At 40.5% G+C, this 14,745-nt stretch overlaps 1 protein-coding gene and 1 non-coding gene across 2 annotated transcripts in view; one reads left to right on the forward strand and one right to left on the reverse strand.

The window, feature by feature from the left end:
* Positions 1-14,019, reverse strand: part of LOC146676753 (alpha-1,3-mannosyl-glycoprotein 4-beta-N-acetylglucosaminyltransferase B) — a 35,160-nt gene extending 21,141 nt beyond the window's left edge. The window contains exons 1-10 of the mRNA XM_085414753.1: positions 13,713-14,019; positions 7,764-7,937; positions 5,950-6,078; positions 5,390-5,523; positions 4,122-4,168; positions 2,993-3,106; positions 1,742-1,817; positions 1,116-1,230; positions 881-1,011; positions 386-493 (exon numbers count right to left, since the gene is read on the reverse strand). Of these exons, the coding sequence (XP_085270879.1) occupies positions 386-493; positions 881-1,011; positions 1,116-1,230; positions 1,742-1,817; positions 2,993-3,106; positions 4,122-4,168; positions 5,390-5,523; positions 5,950-6,078; positions 7,764-7,937; positions 13,713-13,803 (1,119 nt within the window). The 5' untranslated portion in view covers positions 13,804-14,019. The remainder of the gene's footprint in view (positions 1-385; positions 494-880; positions 1,012-1,115; positions 1,231-1,741; positions 1,818-2,992; positions 3,107-4,121; positions 4,169-5,389; positions 5,524-5,949; positions 6,079-7,763; positions 7,938-13,712) is intronic.
* A 442-nt stretch (positions 14,020-14,461) lies between these two features.
* On the forward strand, positions 14,462-14,533 carry trnaa-ugc (transfer RNA alanine (anticodon UGC)). Its single transcript has one exon. It is a non-coding gene; the product is annotated as a tRNA-Ala (tRNA).
* The last annotated feature ends 212 nt before the right edge of the window (positions 14,534-14,745 follow it).

Here is a 14,745-nt window from a genome sequence, read left to right on the forward strand (position 1 = left end):
TTGAACTATTAAATCCGGTTCTTTTGTATTCTTTACGGCCAAGAAAGACACAGCTCAGAAGTGGTCCTTTTACTTTAAAAATGATCTTTATTTTACATATCCTTGATATGGAGACCTGAACACAAAACACACAACCCCAGGTCTGAAGCACAAACGGAGGTATTTATATACTTGCTCTCTACATCACACCACTATAAGTTTCAATCAAAGACTCTGCTTAGTTTCACTTTCCGGCTGCAAAAGCTTGCTCTGCAAAAGCATGCAGTTCCCTGTCAGTGCTTTTTGGCACAGACTGTACTCAGAGTTAGGCCTCTCTTATATTAAAACAATATAATCAGCAAATACGCATTCGGATTATATATTCAAACCCCAACAGAACTCTCACCTTCAGATGCTGCAGTTTCCCGGGCAGAGAAGAGTGGAGACCAACATGCTGAAAGAGGGAAGGCTTGTACCTCTGCTTGAGTAGTGCCTTCTGCTCTGTGCAGTGTTTCTATATACAATATGAGAACATGTGAGTTTGAAATGCACTGTAAAAGCTGCTCTTTACAACAACAACAAAAAAAACAAGCAATAGGAAAAAATGTACTGTTCAATGCTTTCTCAGTACTGGAAATACCATGCTTTGTATAGACAAGAGGTGTCATCTACATAGAGTGTGTAGAGTCTGAGTCCCAGATCTATTTAACCACAGATTTATTTAGAGATTTATGCTCCATTTTAACAAAAATCCTCAACAACAACGTGTTTTTTCTTATTTGTAGGGCTGTAACAAACAGCAAAGTGTGTAAAAAAAAAATAATGAAGTGGTCTGACTCTTTCCCAAAACACAAATGAATCTATACTTTGCATTTCTTGACTCTTGATATAACTGACTTACATCATCTTTCTCGGGGTTGCAAACCTTCACCCACAGAATGTGATCCAGCAGCCAGTCAATAGGTTTGTCTCTGTGAAACATGAGGAAGAACTCGGCGATCATTGGGAGGTCCTGGGTGCGAAACAACTTGCCTGGAGAATCACACATACACACAAATGCATTCGTGTAATATTACCTAAAAAAATCCACACACACACACACAAAAATTACTTCAGTATTTTACACAAAAGCACACCTATAAATCCAAGCTGGGAGAACTCAAGGTAGAGCCATGGCTTTGAAGCTTCGTTTGTGGCGTAGGCCTTCATCTCGTCATAGTAGCCCGACTTAGCAACAACATCATCCTCTAACTGGAAATCAACAGACAACAAATAATAATTTGCTCCTTTATCCTTTTTCTTAGTTATCCTAAACGTAACAGGACTCTGTGCTGCACTTAGGCATTCGACCACACATTTTAGATCTGCTTAGCTTGTTAAAAACAGACGTGTCAGGAAGTAGACACTATTTATAAAAAGTTTAAACATAAGCACAGCTACAGCCCAATCAGACCACTCCTGGTGAAAAGGAGAAAGAGTTTACAACAGGCTATCATTTCAGACTTTTGTATTTCACATTTCTGTGATGTCATCTTTGGGTCTTCTGTAAGCATTTATAGTCTGAGCTCATCTGCAGTGCCCCTACCCAGACAAGCAATGTGAAAGCGAAAGATATAGAAGGAAGAATTATAACATACAAAGCTACTCTGGCTGATATCACAAACAAATAAATGGTGCTAAAAATAACTTTCCTGAAACATGATATGCAAAACACAATAGAAATAAGGTGTTTAATAAATAATAACTAAAGTCTGACCCTAACCTGAACATAAAACGTTCCTTTGTCTTGAGCGTAGAGCATGAGGAAGCTGAAGTCCAGATTCTGTTTTGTTCGCCATCTAAAATCAAACAAGAAGCACAAATATAACCCGAGCAGAAATTCACTCACCTTTTTGGTTTTGGTACTCACTGTGTGTTTATACACCACTCTGCATTCAATAAATAACAGTTTATTGTTTAACACACCAAACACATTATAAGTCTCCTACTCTTCATCATTTATTTATTAGGTTATGTAGTGTATATGTTGGTTTTGTGTCCTCTGTGCCACTGCAGCAGCACCTACTCTATTTTCTGCACTATAAAGCGCTCTTAAAAATCCTTTAATATTCTCCAAAATCAACAGTGCGCCCTATAATCTGATGCGTCTTATGTATGAATTCTGGTTGTGCTTACTGACCTTGAACCGATTTTATGTGGTACATGGTGCTCAAAAATCTGTCAAAAAATGTTTTAGTACGACTTTGGTTGCTACGAAGCCGCACAACTTGATGGATTGTTGGAGCATTACGGCTACCATAGGCAGGAGCCTATGGTAGCCGGACCATGGTAGCGGACCACTTATGTGCAGCCCTAGTAATCTGGGTCCTAAACTCCGTCATCCTCAGGTCCCAAAGTCAAACAAACACTGCAGCATCACTGAGAGTTAAAAACTGTCTAAATTCTTTCATCTTTAATAAAATGATCAGCGTTCCTGCTTTACCAGGTGTAACAATTAAGTTTAACATCCAGGCATCCATGAACACAGAATGTATTAAATTTAACGGAGTTAGAAGTTAGCAGGAAGTTAGCTCGCTAGCTTCCACCTAAACATGATATAGCATGTTCTGACTGACAGATTTGTGAGAAAATTCAAACGTACAGCTCTGCTATCACTTCCAACATAAATGAAACTAAACAGCAGTGACGTTTGTAGCATTACTAAAGTTCGGCTACCTGGTATATAATGTTGTGCTACGTGATCGCTGGCGACACAGCTATGCTAGCATAACATAAACACAGTGAAGCTGGAGGATGAACGCTAACTTTTTTTCCCCACTCGACAAAAATGTTAATGCGAAGGTTCCCGATGGTTATGGACAAATGCAATTGCATGGCAGGATTCTGTAATGTATAATCTGGTGCGCCTTATGGTCCGAAAAATACGGTAAAAAACACTTCAGAATTACCATCACTGACAAAACATTTGTAGCATTTCGAGACTGCATCATGTGATTTTGTATATGCACCGTACTTGACTCTTTCTTTGGAGTCTCCAAAAGTCTCCTTAAGGCTGGCGAAGTCAGGGTAGTAATACTGTGAAGGAGAGATGACCTCCAGCAATCCAGACTGCACCTCCTTGGGAAAACTGCAAAGAATGAGCTAGTTAACTGCAGAGATCAACATCAAGATACAAAGGAAATAATAGACATTCTTTGTTAGTATTTAGAGGTTAATCAAACAGTTATGTGTATGCTAACAAAATATGTAATAACAAGTCTTATGAACTGTAGGGCGTTTCATTCTCACACTTTACCTAGCTGTCCTGAAAAGTTCTTCCTAAATCACAGATCAAACATTGTATTTGACCAACAGGCGTTTAGGTTAATCAGAGAACAAATTCCTGAAAACATATGCTGGGAACCAACTTTCACACTTTCCCGTTGCCGGGAGGAAGAGCAGCAACAACATTAAAAACCTGTTTTGTGACAGCTTTTGTTAGCATGTAGTAGAGGCTAATGTAAAGCATCAGTGCACATAGACTACACTGAAGCATTTGCGTAAACAGAAATGTAATCAGGCGTTTCCAGTTCCATTTTACCAGAACATCTAATTGAGTTCAAAAAAATGAATGAATGTATGAAGATAAGTTTTATACACTCCAGTGATACAGTCATTTAAGATTTGGACATTTCTTGTGTTCTCTTTGCATAAAATTACATGCCAATGTGTAGTTTTATGCTTACAGATTACCCCCTGTTATCTCAGGTTTATTTCTTTTAATCTGTGGTTGAATCTCAAAGAAGAGAAATGGAAATGTAGCTGCCTAACTTTTCCTTTATTTGTAAAGCGATACATAAAACAGACCATTTCCATGTTGAAGTTGCACATAAAGAGAAATACTTCCCCAGTAGACAAATCTCACACATATGACCATCAGCCATAGTTAGTTCATGGCTGACTAAAGAAAAATAGATTGGTGAATGCCCACATGCAATACAATCCTACTGTAATAATAAACATCTTATTTTTTATACACTTACAGACAGAAACAGCAGTCTGCTGCTGGTGCTGCAAGCAATAAAGAGCATGAAACTTAAGTCTAACGTGAACACTGATACAACAGAGAAACTGCCCCATGGGAGGCAATCTAGCTCACTTACTTCTTCATGATGGTCTCTGCTACACTGTTCACATAGTCTAAGTTTGTCTGAAAGACAGAGAGAGAGACAGGACTGGGTCAGTGATGGGGAGGGGGGGCATATTTGACTGAATTAATATAAAACTTGAGCTCCTCGAGGCTTTTGCAACAATGAATACACGCTGGTGCTCTTACAGACTGAGACTGTAACTGTGTAAGTCCTTTGAAGGCCAGACATATTATCAGTTTCAGTTTGGGGGTTGATAAAGACTCGTTGTGTTCCTGTTTATAGTTTTTGTTACTCACAAAAAAAAAAAAACAATAAAAGAAAACCCCAAAGATGAGCAGGTATGAAAGTCGTTAGGTGTTCATGTGTCCTTTCTCTCAGATGTCTAGCAAACAGCACATTATAGTCCATATGCAAGAGCACTCTCAGTGAGTCAGACTGACATCAGAAAAAAGTTCTTTAGTGGCACTGTATAACAGCTGTGTGTCACATCTCACCCAATAAGTAAATCAGCATGTGGGCGCAAAGAAGGAAGCAAAGGTCATTCTGGTCCTGAATACTTATTTATGGTATTTATTTATGATTTATTATAATTTATGACATGCAATTGAAATTAATTGTTTGCAGTAGGGAACAATTTACCTTGTTCACCACTAAATTATGGTGTTTGAGTTCAGGAGTGTTATGAGGTCAGGTGCATTAGGATAGGCTAACAAACACTGATGTGCTTTAGGTAAGCCAAGCCAGCTGCTACACTGCATATCAAGGAATTTATTATAGGCAAGCTAAAATTAGCTAGCATAAACTGGAAAGGAAAAAAAACAACTTTAATCCAATGAAGCCCATCTGAGTGAGAGGGGAAAACCACATCCCCACAATGTGAAACTTTTACCACTGTGCTTGAGATTTGGTGGTTGTTTTTTAAAGTTATCAGCTAACTTTATAAATTAACCACCACCACATGAATGCACCGTAGCTAAGTTACATGTAGCTGGCTAACTATACCTTAGCATAATTGCATCGCAGCAGAAATTAAAGTTATATAGCAGGCCAAATTACTTCACTGGCTAACATAACTCTTCTTAGTAACTTGTGTTTAATATGAAACTACACTGTGTCTAGCAGGAAATGATCCAATGATTCAAAGCAAAGATATAAATAACTTACATTTGTTTTGTAAAGTAACAGCAAACTTACGGACAGTTAGCCAGCTAGAGTGTGTGTGTGTGTGTGTGTGTGTGTGTGTGTGTGTGTGTGTGTGTGTGTGTGTGTGTGTGTGTAACCTCAGCAACAAAGACGATGATGAGGAGATCCTGGCACTGTGATGAAGTCAGGCTAAATAGCAGAGAGCTAAGCGTGTTGACCAGGTAACTTTGCTTGTCACGCTTCACAGTGGGAATGCCAAGCACCACGGACACTGAGAGATGACAGGATAGAGAACCAGAGAAAAACTATAGTCACTGTCTGCTTCCATTAGCACAGCAGATGTAAAACTGACTATCCCTTATTTGACTCTTGCATTCACTTTATTTATTTATTTATATACACATATACATATATATATATACAGTCAGTGCGCCCCAGGGTGGCTGTGGCTACAATGTAGCTGCCACCACCAGTGTGTGAATGTGTGTGTGAATGGGTGGATGACTGGATATGTAAAGCACTTTGGGGTCCTTAGGGACTAGTAAAGCGCTATACAAATACAGGCCATTTGCCATACACACACACACACACACACACACACACACACACACACACACACACGCACACGCACATAATCCTACCAAGATTCATTGAATAGTAGGGCTGTGCATTTTTATTAAATGTGAGGGCTTCATACCTCCACGACGTCCCTGTCCCAGCACTACATTAGGTACAAGGCTGCCCGGATGGAGTCTGAGGTGGGGCATGAAAATGTAAATATTGGGCTGAATGAATGTTTGCAAGCCTGTAGGTTGCTTTTCTGTTTCTGTAAACACAAAGAAAAAGGGATAGAGGCATGTGGTGTTATAGTTAGCACAGTTAGCACACAACATGCTAATAGGCCAGGTAAAAATATATGATTAACTTTCATATGTATTTTGTTTCCTATACATACAGGAAACTAAATAAATAGGAATTATGGCAGACAGACAAAATTTGAGACCTGTGCTCCTGTGTCAACCATCAACTGCAACTTCTGTAGATAAACTGCCCGTGGTACATTACACAGAGAGAAACCTGGGTGATCTCCTTATGTTTTACAAGTCAAATGACTTAGGTCCACATTTCTTTTGATTGTGTGGAAATGCTTAAACAAAGTACAGTTTCAGCTAGAGGTCTCTGTTGTGACTTTTTTTTTTCTTCATTAAGCCAAAAAACACCAATTTAATTAACCAGATTCAGAGAAATCCTAGAAATACTGTGTATTCACCATTGCATGAACACTGACATTTTAACCCTGGAGAAACCATGGGGTCAAATTTGACCCCATGGTTTCCTAGTAAACCAATGGGGTCAGAGCCGACCCCATTGGTTCTCCAGGGTTAAGAAACATTTACAAAGTTTTAATAGGGTTGAGGTCAGGGCTGTGGCAAGGCCATTCTGAAAGAATAATGTTAGCCTGCTTCCATTCTAAAAGCAGCTTTGCTGTGTGTTTGTCCTGTTTGAACATTTAATTGTGTCCAAGTTTCAATCAACTAGCTCTTCATCTGATGTTACGTTAAAGAATTTAGAGCTAGTCCTCCTTCATTGTTCCGTCCACTTTGTGCAATGTTCCACTACCACTGGTGTCAAAAAAGCCCCAGAGCATGGAACCGTCACCACCATGCTTCACATTTGGCTTTACTGTTTAGGTTTGAAAGCCTCACCTTTACTCCTCCAAACATACCTTTGTCATTACAGCCAGATAGCGCAAGCTGCAAATTCCAGTCAAGCTCGAAGGGATCAGTTTTAGAGCAGAGGCCTTTTTTCTTGGCACGCCCTCCGTCCACAGCAATATAAAACTAACTTCAGTTCGGCAGGCTTGAGCCTCGTTGGCCTTTGAGTTGTTCTGAACCAATTTCCTCTCATCTGAGAGTGACACTTTGGGTCTTCTTCCAACTGAATAATCTGTACCAACTTACAGTTGTTTGAATTCATGACCTTGGAACCTCCAGTTGCTTAAAAAATGTCTCCAACAGATCTTCCAAACTACAATTTTTCCCCTTAGATCTTCGCTGAGTTACTTGGCCTATTATTCAGTCCAATAAATGCCATCAAACAGTGCAGTCGAACGAACTGCCAGTTTGAGTCAATCGTGATCACTAATAAGAAATGAACAGGCCTTGGCAAGTTCAAAGATGCTGTAGAACTTTAGCACCACGATTGTCTTTTTTATTGTTTTTTATCATTCTTATTACAAAGTTAAGAAATCTGTGTTTAAAGTTGAGTCCAGTGTTGCCTTACACATAAAAGAATGATTCCCAGTGAGTGGAGAATAGCATTGGTCAGTACATGCTATCCAGCATGGACTGTGTTCAGTGTTTTCAGCTTTAGGTCTGTTGATGCTGTGTACTGTATCCATGTAGTTATCTTTTTTGTTTCTAATATCTTGCTCTTATGACGCATTTCCAAAGACATTTGCCTTTATTCAAAGTCATAAAAACAAATAGTGCTGGGTTCTCTGCTACCCACCTTTAAAGCCTGTCCTGTTGTGGACAGAGTAAAGATAGGTGTCGTTGCCAGTTTTGGAAAGGTTCCTTAGCTGTTCCAGGATGCTGCTGAGATCCTGACTGACCTGCCCCCCCAGCTCCTCGGCCACCAGCAGACGCTTGTACAGGATCTGCAGGTCAGGCATCACTGTTGAACCTGGATGCATACAGCAAAGTTTAAAGAGTTAAGACACACTAGTTGTCAGCAAACTGACTGCTTATCGGCTTAATTTCTAACTTAAAGTCACATCATTCCATAATAACCGCCCACCTTAAGCAGATATGTCCCTTCAGATGGTGGAAAGCCTAACTTGAGTCAACTTTCCTTATTTTATCTGAATGACCACAGAAAACAAATAAATATGCAAATCTTCAAAGAAGTTGGAATCAGTAAGCTTTTGTCATCTTTGCTTGGGAGCTGGCATTTCAGCATCTCCCCATATTTTTGTTTTCACAATGACATTCATGTTTCTAACAGATGCTTCTCTCTCTGTTTATACACCAGGCAGCTCTATTTATAGTGCAGACACGTCTGCAGCACTTGCAGAGATTCTTGTTTTCAATCACTCCAATCTCTTTGTTCAACTGCTTTCAACTCTCCGACATCAACGTTCACTCACGGAACATTTTCATGTAATCAGTTCACACTTTGTGCTTTTATCTGCCACTTTTATAAATGACAGTTGATTACTTTTGAAAGGACATGTTACACGTTCAACGATCAATTTTTTTTATATGCATGAATGACTTTGAGTTTTCCTAAGCTGTAGAGGCTCTTAGGGTCACATTAGTATTAGGGATGGGTACTGGGTTCTGACATAAATGGTAGTAACCAGACCGAAAAGCAGCGCACATTTCGGCAGAGATGGGCGGTAATGCGTTACTTGTAACGACGTAATGGGAAACTCACAGAGAAACTCGCGGATTCTTCAACTGACCGCGGCACACCTGCACCAGGGTAAACCTCCGCCTACCGCACTCCTGCTTTACAGGTGAAAATAGAGCAACAGGACCGCTGAGTCTTTGACTTTATTTATGTTCTGCTGTGTTTTACTTGCATCTATTTGAAAGACTGAGTGTAAACACAAAAAATATTTTATTTTATGTGCTGGAATGTGCAGAAAATAGGTTTAAATGTTAAACTAATTTATTCAACTCAGAGAATGTTGCATATAATTAAATTTTTGCTTGATGCATAAAGTTAAAAGATTAAAACTAATAAAACAAGTTTTAAAAAGAGACTTTTCCATTTGATTACATTTTGTATGATGGATTATGCAGAAAAAGTAGAATTGGGCTGAAAGATCTATCACTTTATCACCTACTCAGGTTGTAAATCGTGTTTTTAAAAAGTAACTAAGTAACTAAGTAATTAATTACTTTTGAAAATAAGTAATCAGTAAAGTAACGGGATTACTTTTTTGGGGAAGTAATCAGTAATTAGTTACTGATTACTTTTTTCAAGTAACTTGACCAACACTGCATTTCGGTGCTTAATTTCGGTGCTTTTTTTTCCTGAGCTGTGATACACTTTGGATTCTAGCCAATCATTTTACGTTTCCGAGGATAGTAGGAGGGCCCAGGTACGTACGTTCTTTTAGAGCCGAGCTACAGATTAAAAATGTCCAAGGCGAAGCGGTCCAAAGTCTGGCTGTACTTCACAGCAAAAGATGAAAACTCAGCAGCCTGCAACAAGTGTTTTAAGGTGATACTGTAATACTGTCAAAGGAGGTAACACCTCGAATCTGATGAAACATCAGCTTTTTTAAAGCTGAGAAATGCACCGTACCTACTGCGGGTGTGGTCCTTGTTATCGGAGTTAGCAACATCCCCCAAAAACCCGAAGAGGAGAGTCCTGGCCCCTAGCCCTGCCAGTGTAGCAGAAATGATGATGATGCAGCAGCAGCCGTTCTTCTCTGCGTGAGTAGCTTCATGTTCGTGTGTAATTTATGTTGAGTAGGCCAACCACGTTATTACATTAATGCATGTACGGTGAACTATAGCTGCAGAAAAGGCTAACATTGTTATCTTTTTACAAAAAAACAGCTAAACATGAGAGGTTTTTGGACAAAGTTTGTGTTCTCCATTCTTTAAGCACCAGCACCGTTTCAAAAGTACCGGTGTGGCACCGGTATCGGATAAAACCTAAACGATACCCATCCCTTTTTTTTGTAGCGTGTAGCGTGCCCACCCCCAAGGTCCTATATGTATGTGTTATGAGAGTGTGAATAATGTGAATATCTAAGTTGTGGAATACAATTGAGGGTGGGTGAGGAGGAGTCTCATATAAGACTTTGTTTAGGCATTGTTGTAATGCAGGCTTGTAGGAACAAAGCACATCAGGTGCTCAAATTGATTAGAAGAGCACTCTGTATGTGCCTTTCCATTTAGCTTTTCTACAGCTAGCCGTATAGGTCTGCTTTTCTGTGGGCGGGTTTTGTCAACACAATACCTTCACAACAATGTAAAATGCAGCTACCCAACTTCACAGGTGTGGCTCTGGCATTAAGATGAAAGCTCTGGTATGAGAGCTCACCAGTATTGCAGCAGACTTAATGGTGTCTACAGTTATTGGAGTATTTATGATAGAACATTTACCTGCACAGCTTGAATATGTCAAAAAAAAAAATCCTCAAATAACTCAAAATATACCAAATAAAGTTCTAGTATTAACTTCCGGTTTTAAACTACTATCCCACTATTAATAAAACTTTGTCAAGGTAAGGAGGAAAAAGGACAAGCCTAATGACAATGGCTCATTTCCATCAAGCGTCCCAATAAGCCACGACAGCAGCTGAGAGGAGCCCAGCTGTGAAGATACCTGTGCTTTCGCTGTTATGTTAAGATGTCTGTTGTCTGAGCTGCAGTGCCTTATTAATCATGCAAATATTATATGTTCAATAAAACTTTTGGTTTCATTAAAACTGTGTTTCAGCTTGCTAGGCCTTTACTCCCTTCTTTAAGTTGCTTGAAGACGTTTCACCTCTCATCCGAGAAGCTTCTTCAGTTCTAAGGTCAAATGGTGGAGAGTCCCAGATATAAACCTAGTGGGAGTGACCCCCCACAGAGGGACAAAAGGACCCCCTGATGATCCTCTAATCGCCTGAGCCAAGGTGTGAAACTGGGTGTGGGTCCCAATCAACCAGAGTTTCGGGTGTGTTCATTGTGAAACCTGGCCCCACCTTATCATGCGAATTCCTGAGGTCAGATGGCCCAGGATGTGAGTGGGCGTTAAGGCGTCTGGGAAGGGATCTCAAAACTGGATTATAGATGGCAGAGAGTTGGTGTCGTAAACCCCCGCCTCTGTTCAAAGATGGTCACTCACAGTGGGCATAGATGGCTTCTTTCACTCCTCTTTCAAACCATCTGTCCTCTCTGTCCAAAATGTGAACATTGGCATCCTCGAAAGAGTGACCTTTATCCTTAAGATGCAGATGGACTGCTGAGTCTTGTCCTGTGGAGGTGGCTCTTCTGTGTTGTGCCATGCGCTTGTGAAGTGGCTGTTTGGTCTCTCCAATGTAGAGGTCTGAGCATTCCTCGCTGCACTGTACAGCATACACCACATTGTTAAGTTTGTGTTTTGGCGTTTTGTCTTTCGGGTGAACCAGTTTCTGTCTGAGTGTGTTGCTGGGTCTGAAATACACCGGGATGTCATGCTTGGAGAAAACTCTCCTGAGTGTCTCTGATACACCGGCTACATAGGGGATGACAATGTTGTTGCGTCTGTCCTTCTTATCCTCCCTCGCTGGTGTCTGGTCTTCTTTTCTTTGCCTCTTTGCTGACTTTAAGAACGCCCATTTAGGATAGCCGCACGTTTTGAGTGCTTCCTTTACATGTGTGTGTTCCTTCTTTTTCCCTTCAGGCTTAGAGGGAACATGTTCTGCCCGGTGGTGTAGGGTCCTAATTACTCCAAGTTTGTGTTCCAGAGGGTGATGGGAGTCAAAGAGGAGGTACTGGTCCGTGTGTGTGGGCTTCCGGTAAATTTCGATGTTGAGTTTGCCGTTCTCTTCAATGTGCACGGCGCAGTCCAGGAAAGGCAAACAGTTGTCCTTTGTGTCTTCCCTGGTGAACTTGATGTTTTTATCCACAGCGTTAATGTGCGCAGTGAAGGATTCCACTTCTTGTGTCTTGATTTTGACCCAGGTGTCGTCCACATATCTGTACCAGTGGCTGGGTACTCTTCCTTTGAAAGAGACAAGAGCCTTCCTTTCCACTTCCTCCATGTAAAGGTTGGCTACAATAGGTGATACGGGGGAGCCCATGGCACAGCCATGTTTTTGTCTGTAAAAGCCTTCGTTGTACTTGAAATATGTAGTGGTGAGGCAGAGGTCTAACAGTGTGCAGATCTGATCGGGTGTGAAGTTGGTCCTGTCCTCCAAGGAGCTGTCTTCTTGTAGAAAGAAGCCATCTAAGTCCACTGTGAGCGACCATCTTTGAACAGAGGCGGGGTTTACGACACCAACTGTCTGCCATCTATAATCCAGTTTTGAGATCCCTTCCCAGACGCCTTAACGCCCACTCACATCCTGGGCCTTCTGACCTCAGGAATTTGCATGATAAGGTGGGGCCAGGTTTCACAATGAACACACCCGAAACTCTGGTTGATTGGGACCCACACCCAGTTTCACACCTTGGCTCAGGTGATTAGAGGATCATCAGGGGGTCCTTTGTCCCTCTGTGGGGGGTCACTCCCATTAGGTTTATATCTGGGACTCTCCACCATTTGACCTTAGAACTTGAAGAAGCTTCTCGGATGAGAGGTGAAACGTCTTCAAGCAACTTAAAGAAGTCCAGACGCTTTTCTTTGCAAGCTCCTTTGACTACGCTGACCTGGATGACTGAGAACCTTCACAGACATTTTACTCCCTTCTGTTTACCAGTAAAATAAGTATTTAGAATAGAATAGAATAGAATAGAATAGAATTCAACTTTATTGTCATTGCACATGCACAGGTACAGGGCAACGAAATGCAGTTTGCATCCATCCAGAAGTGCTTTAGTGATATAGATATATTACAATATATATTAGCAATAATATAGATATGTGAGTATATTACAGAAATGGGTCTATTATGGTATGTTATAATGTACACGATATGAAGTATGTTGTGAATATTCTATAACTATAAGTATGTACAGGCTGTAGTGAGTACAAGCTATGTACAGGATATGAACAGGATATAAATATGAAAAACTATACAGAATATGAAATAAATAACTTTACAGAATCTGAGATATACAGCTATACAGAAATGGGAACTATGCAAGTTGTAAACAGTTGTAGGATTAAAGATTATCGAATGTACAGAATGATTATTTACACAGAGCTATACATTAGTGCAGTTAAGATAAGTGAGGGTGTAGATAGTTTCTACAGAGGCTATATAAAGTGCTAGTGGTTGTGAGTTTGTACCTAAAAGATAAACAAAGTCATTCGCAATAAAAATACAAGAGCTCGGAATGAGAAGAACAGAGTGAAAAAGCAACAGCAGAAAGCGTTTGTTCCTTGAATACCTCGCTGTTAGTAATGGAGCAGGTCGGCAGGCCGAGATGGTGGGTGTGTTGGCTTACTACTAAAACTCACACGGTGATGTTATGACGTTAGGGAAAGACTTTATAACCGGTATAACTTTCATTTTTTTTCTTAGGAAACAACATTTCCCACAGCCTCTTCAATAAGACGTTTGTACTCCATGTGAAACAGAGTGTTGTATACAGAGAGACCGTCGCCCGACGATCGAGAAGGTTATGCTAATAATTTGTAAAAATAAATAAATAATTTAAAAACATAAAAATGTAAAAGTTGCTCATGCTACGCTGTGACGCGAACTTTAACCCTGCGGTATTTTCTGTTTCCATGAGAATAAACAGCAGATGAGTATAAAGTTTCCGTTTGAGTCAGCATGTGAAAAGTAAAAGCAGGTACACTCACCTTCATCACTGGGAATCGATTTAATCCAAGTAACCGACACAAAACACCCGAACGCCAAGAGACATGCTAATTTATAGGGGTAAAACCTCATCTCATTCCTCACTCACAGTCCCACCGTCTTTGTGTGCCTACTTGCCGCCGATGGGACAACAGGTGGATGTGAGCGGACCAGGTAAATGCAGGTAAGTTAGAAGAAACGCTTAGTGTCTGGTCACAACTGTGATTCTAGCCTACGTCAAAGCCAAGCATCTACGCGTGTCCGCTTTCATGCTTTTCCGCATGTTGAAAACGTTGTTACACGGTCGCATGATGACAGTTCCTGACAAAACGCTGTGAAATTCTCCGAGAGCACAATCTGACGTGTTGTAGGCACGCACGGCCAACAGCGACACCTGTTGGCCGTGTCATGGCGTTCACAGCCTCGGGCGAACCGGTCTATGACAGGAACCCACAGAACAATAAAATAAATAGTAGCAATCGAAAGTCTTACTATCTCTTTATGTAATATTTCAGGTTTAGCATGAGAAATAAACCTTAGCCCAAGTTTTAGTAGGCAGCACATTTTTAGTGTCACGTGTTTCGTAGTTCGCAGTATGGTTAAGGAAACGTGTGCTTCAAGGTAGCCTGTGTAAGTCCTTCTAAGTGACGGTACGGAATGTTGCCACTGACAATCTATGCTTACGTTGAGAGTATAATAGTACGAAACGTGCCATGTTTATATAGGCTACGGTGTGAGCCTCCGCTCGTGTGGGGATGTAGCTCAGTGGTAGAGCGCATGCTTTGCATGTATGAGGCCCCGGGTTCAATCCCCGGCATCTCCAACGTTTTTTTTTTTTTTTTTGTTTTTTAATAAATTCATAAATTGACTGTTGGATTCTGTGTCCGAGTCAAATTTTCTCATTTTAAAAAAGTAGCAATTAGTAATATATATCTCGTTTCATGGTTAAGCTACTAGTTTGCCAAATGCACTAGTTACTCTGTGTTTGAAAGCACTGTTAGTATGATGTTCAAAACAAAAGCAGGAAGATCTCAA

The sequence above is a fragment of the Rhamphochromis longiceps genome, linkage group LG2, assembly GCF_057381845.1.
Source record: "Rhamphochromis longiceps isolate RC_006_pf linkage group LG2, R_longiceps_female_GT1.1, whole genome shotgun sequence".
Lineage (NCBI taxonomy): Eukaryota > Metazoa > Chordata > Actinopteri > Cichliformes > Cichlidae > Rhamphochromis > Rhamphochromis longiceps.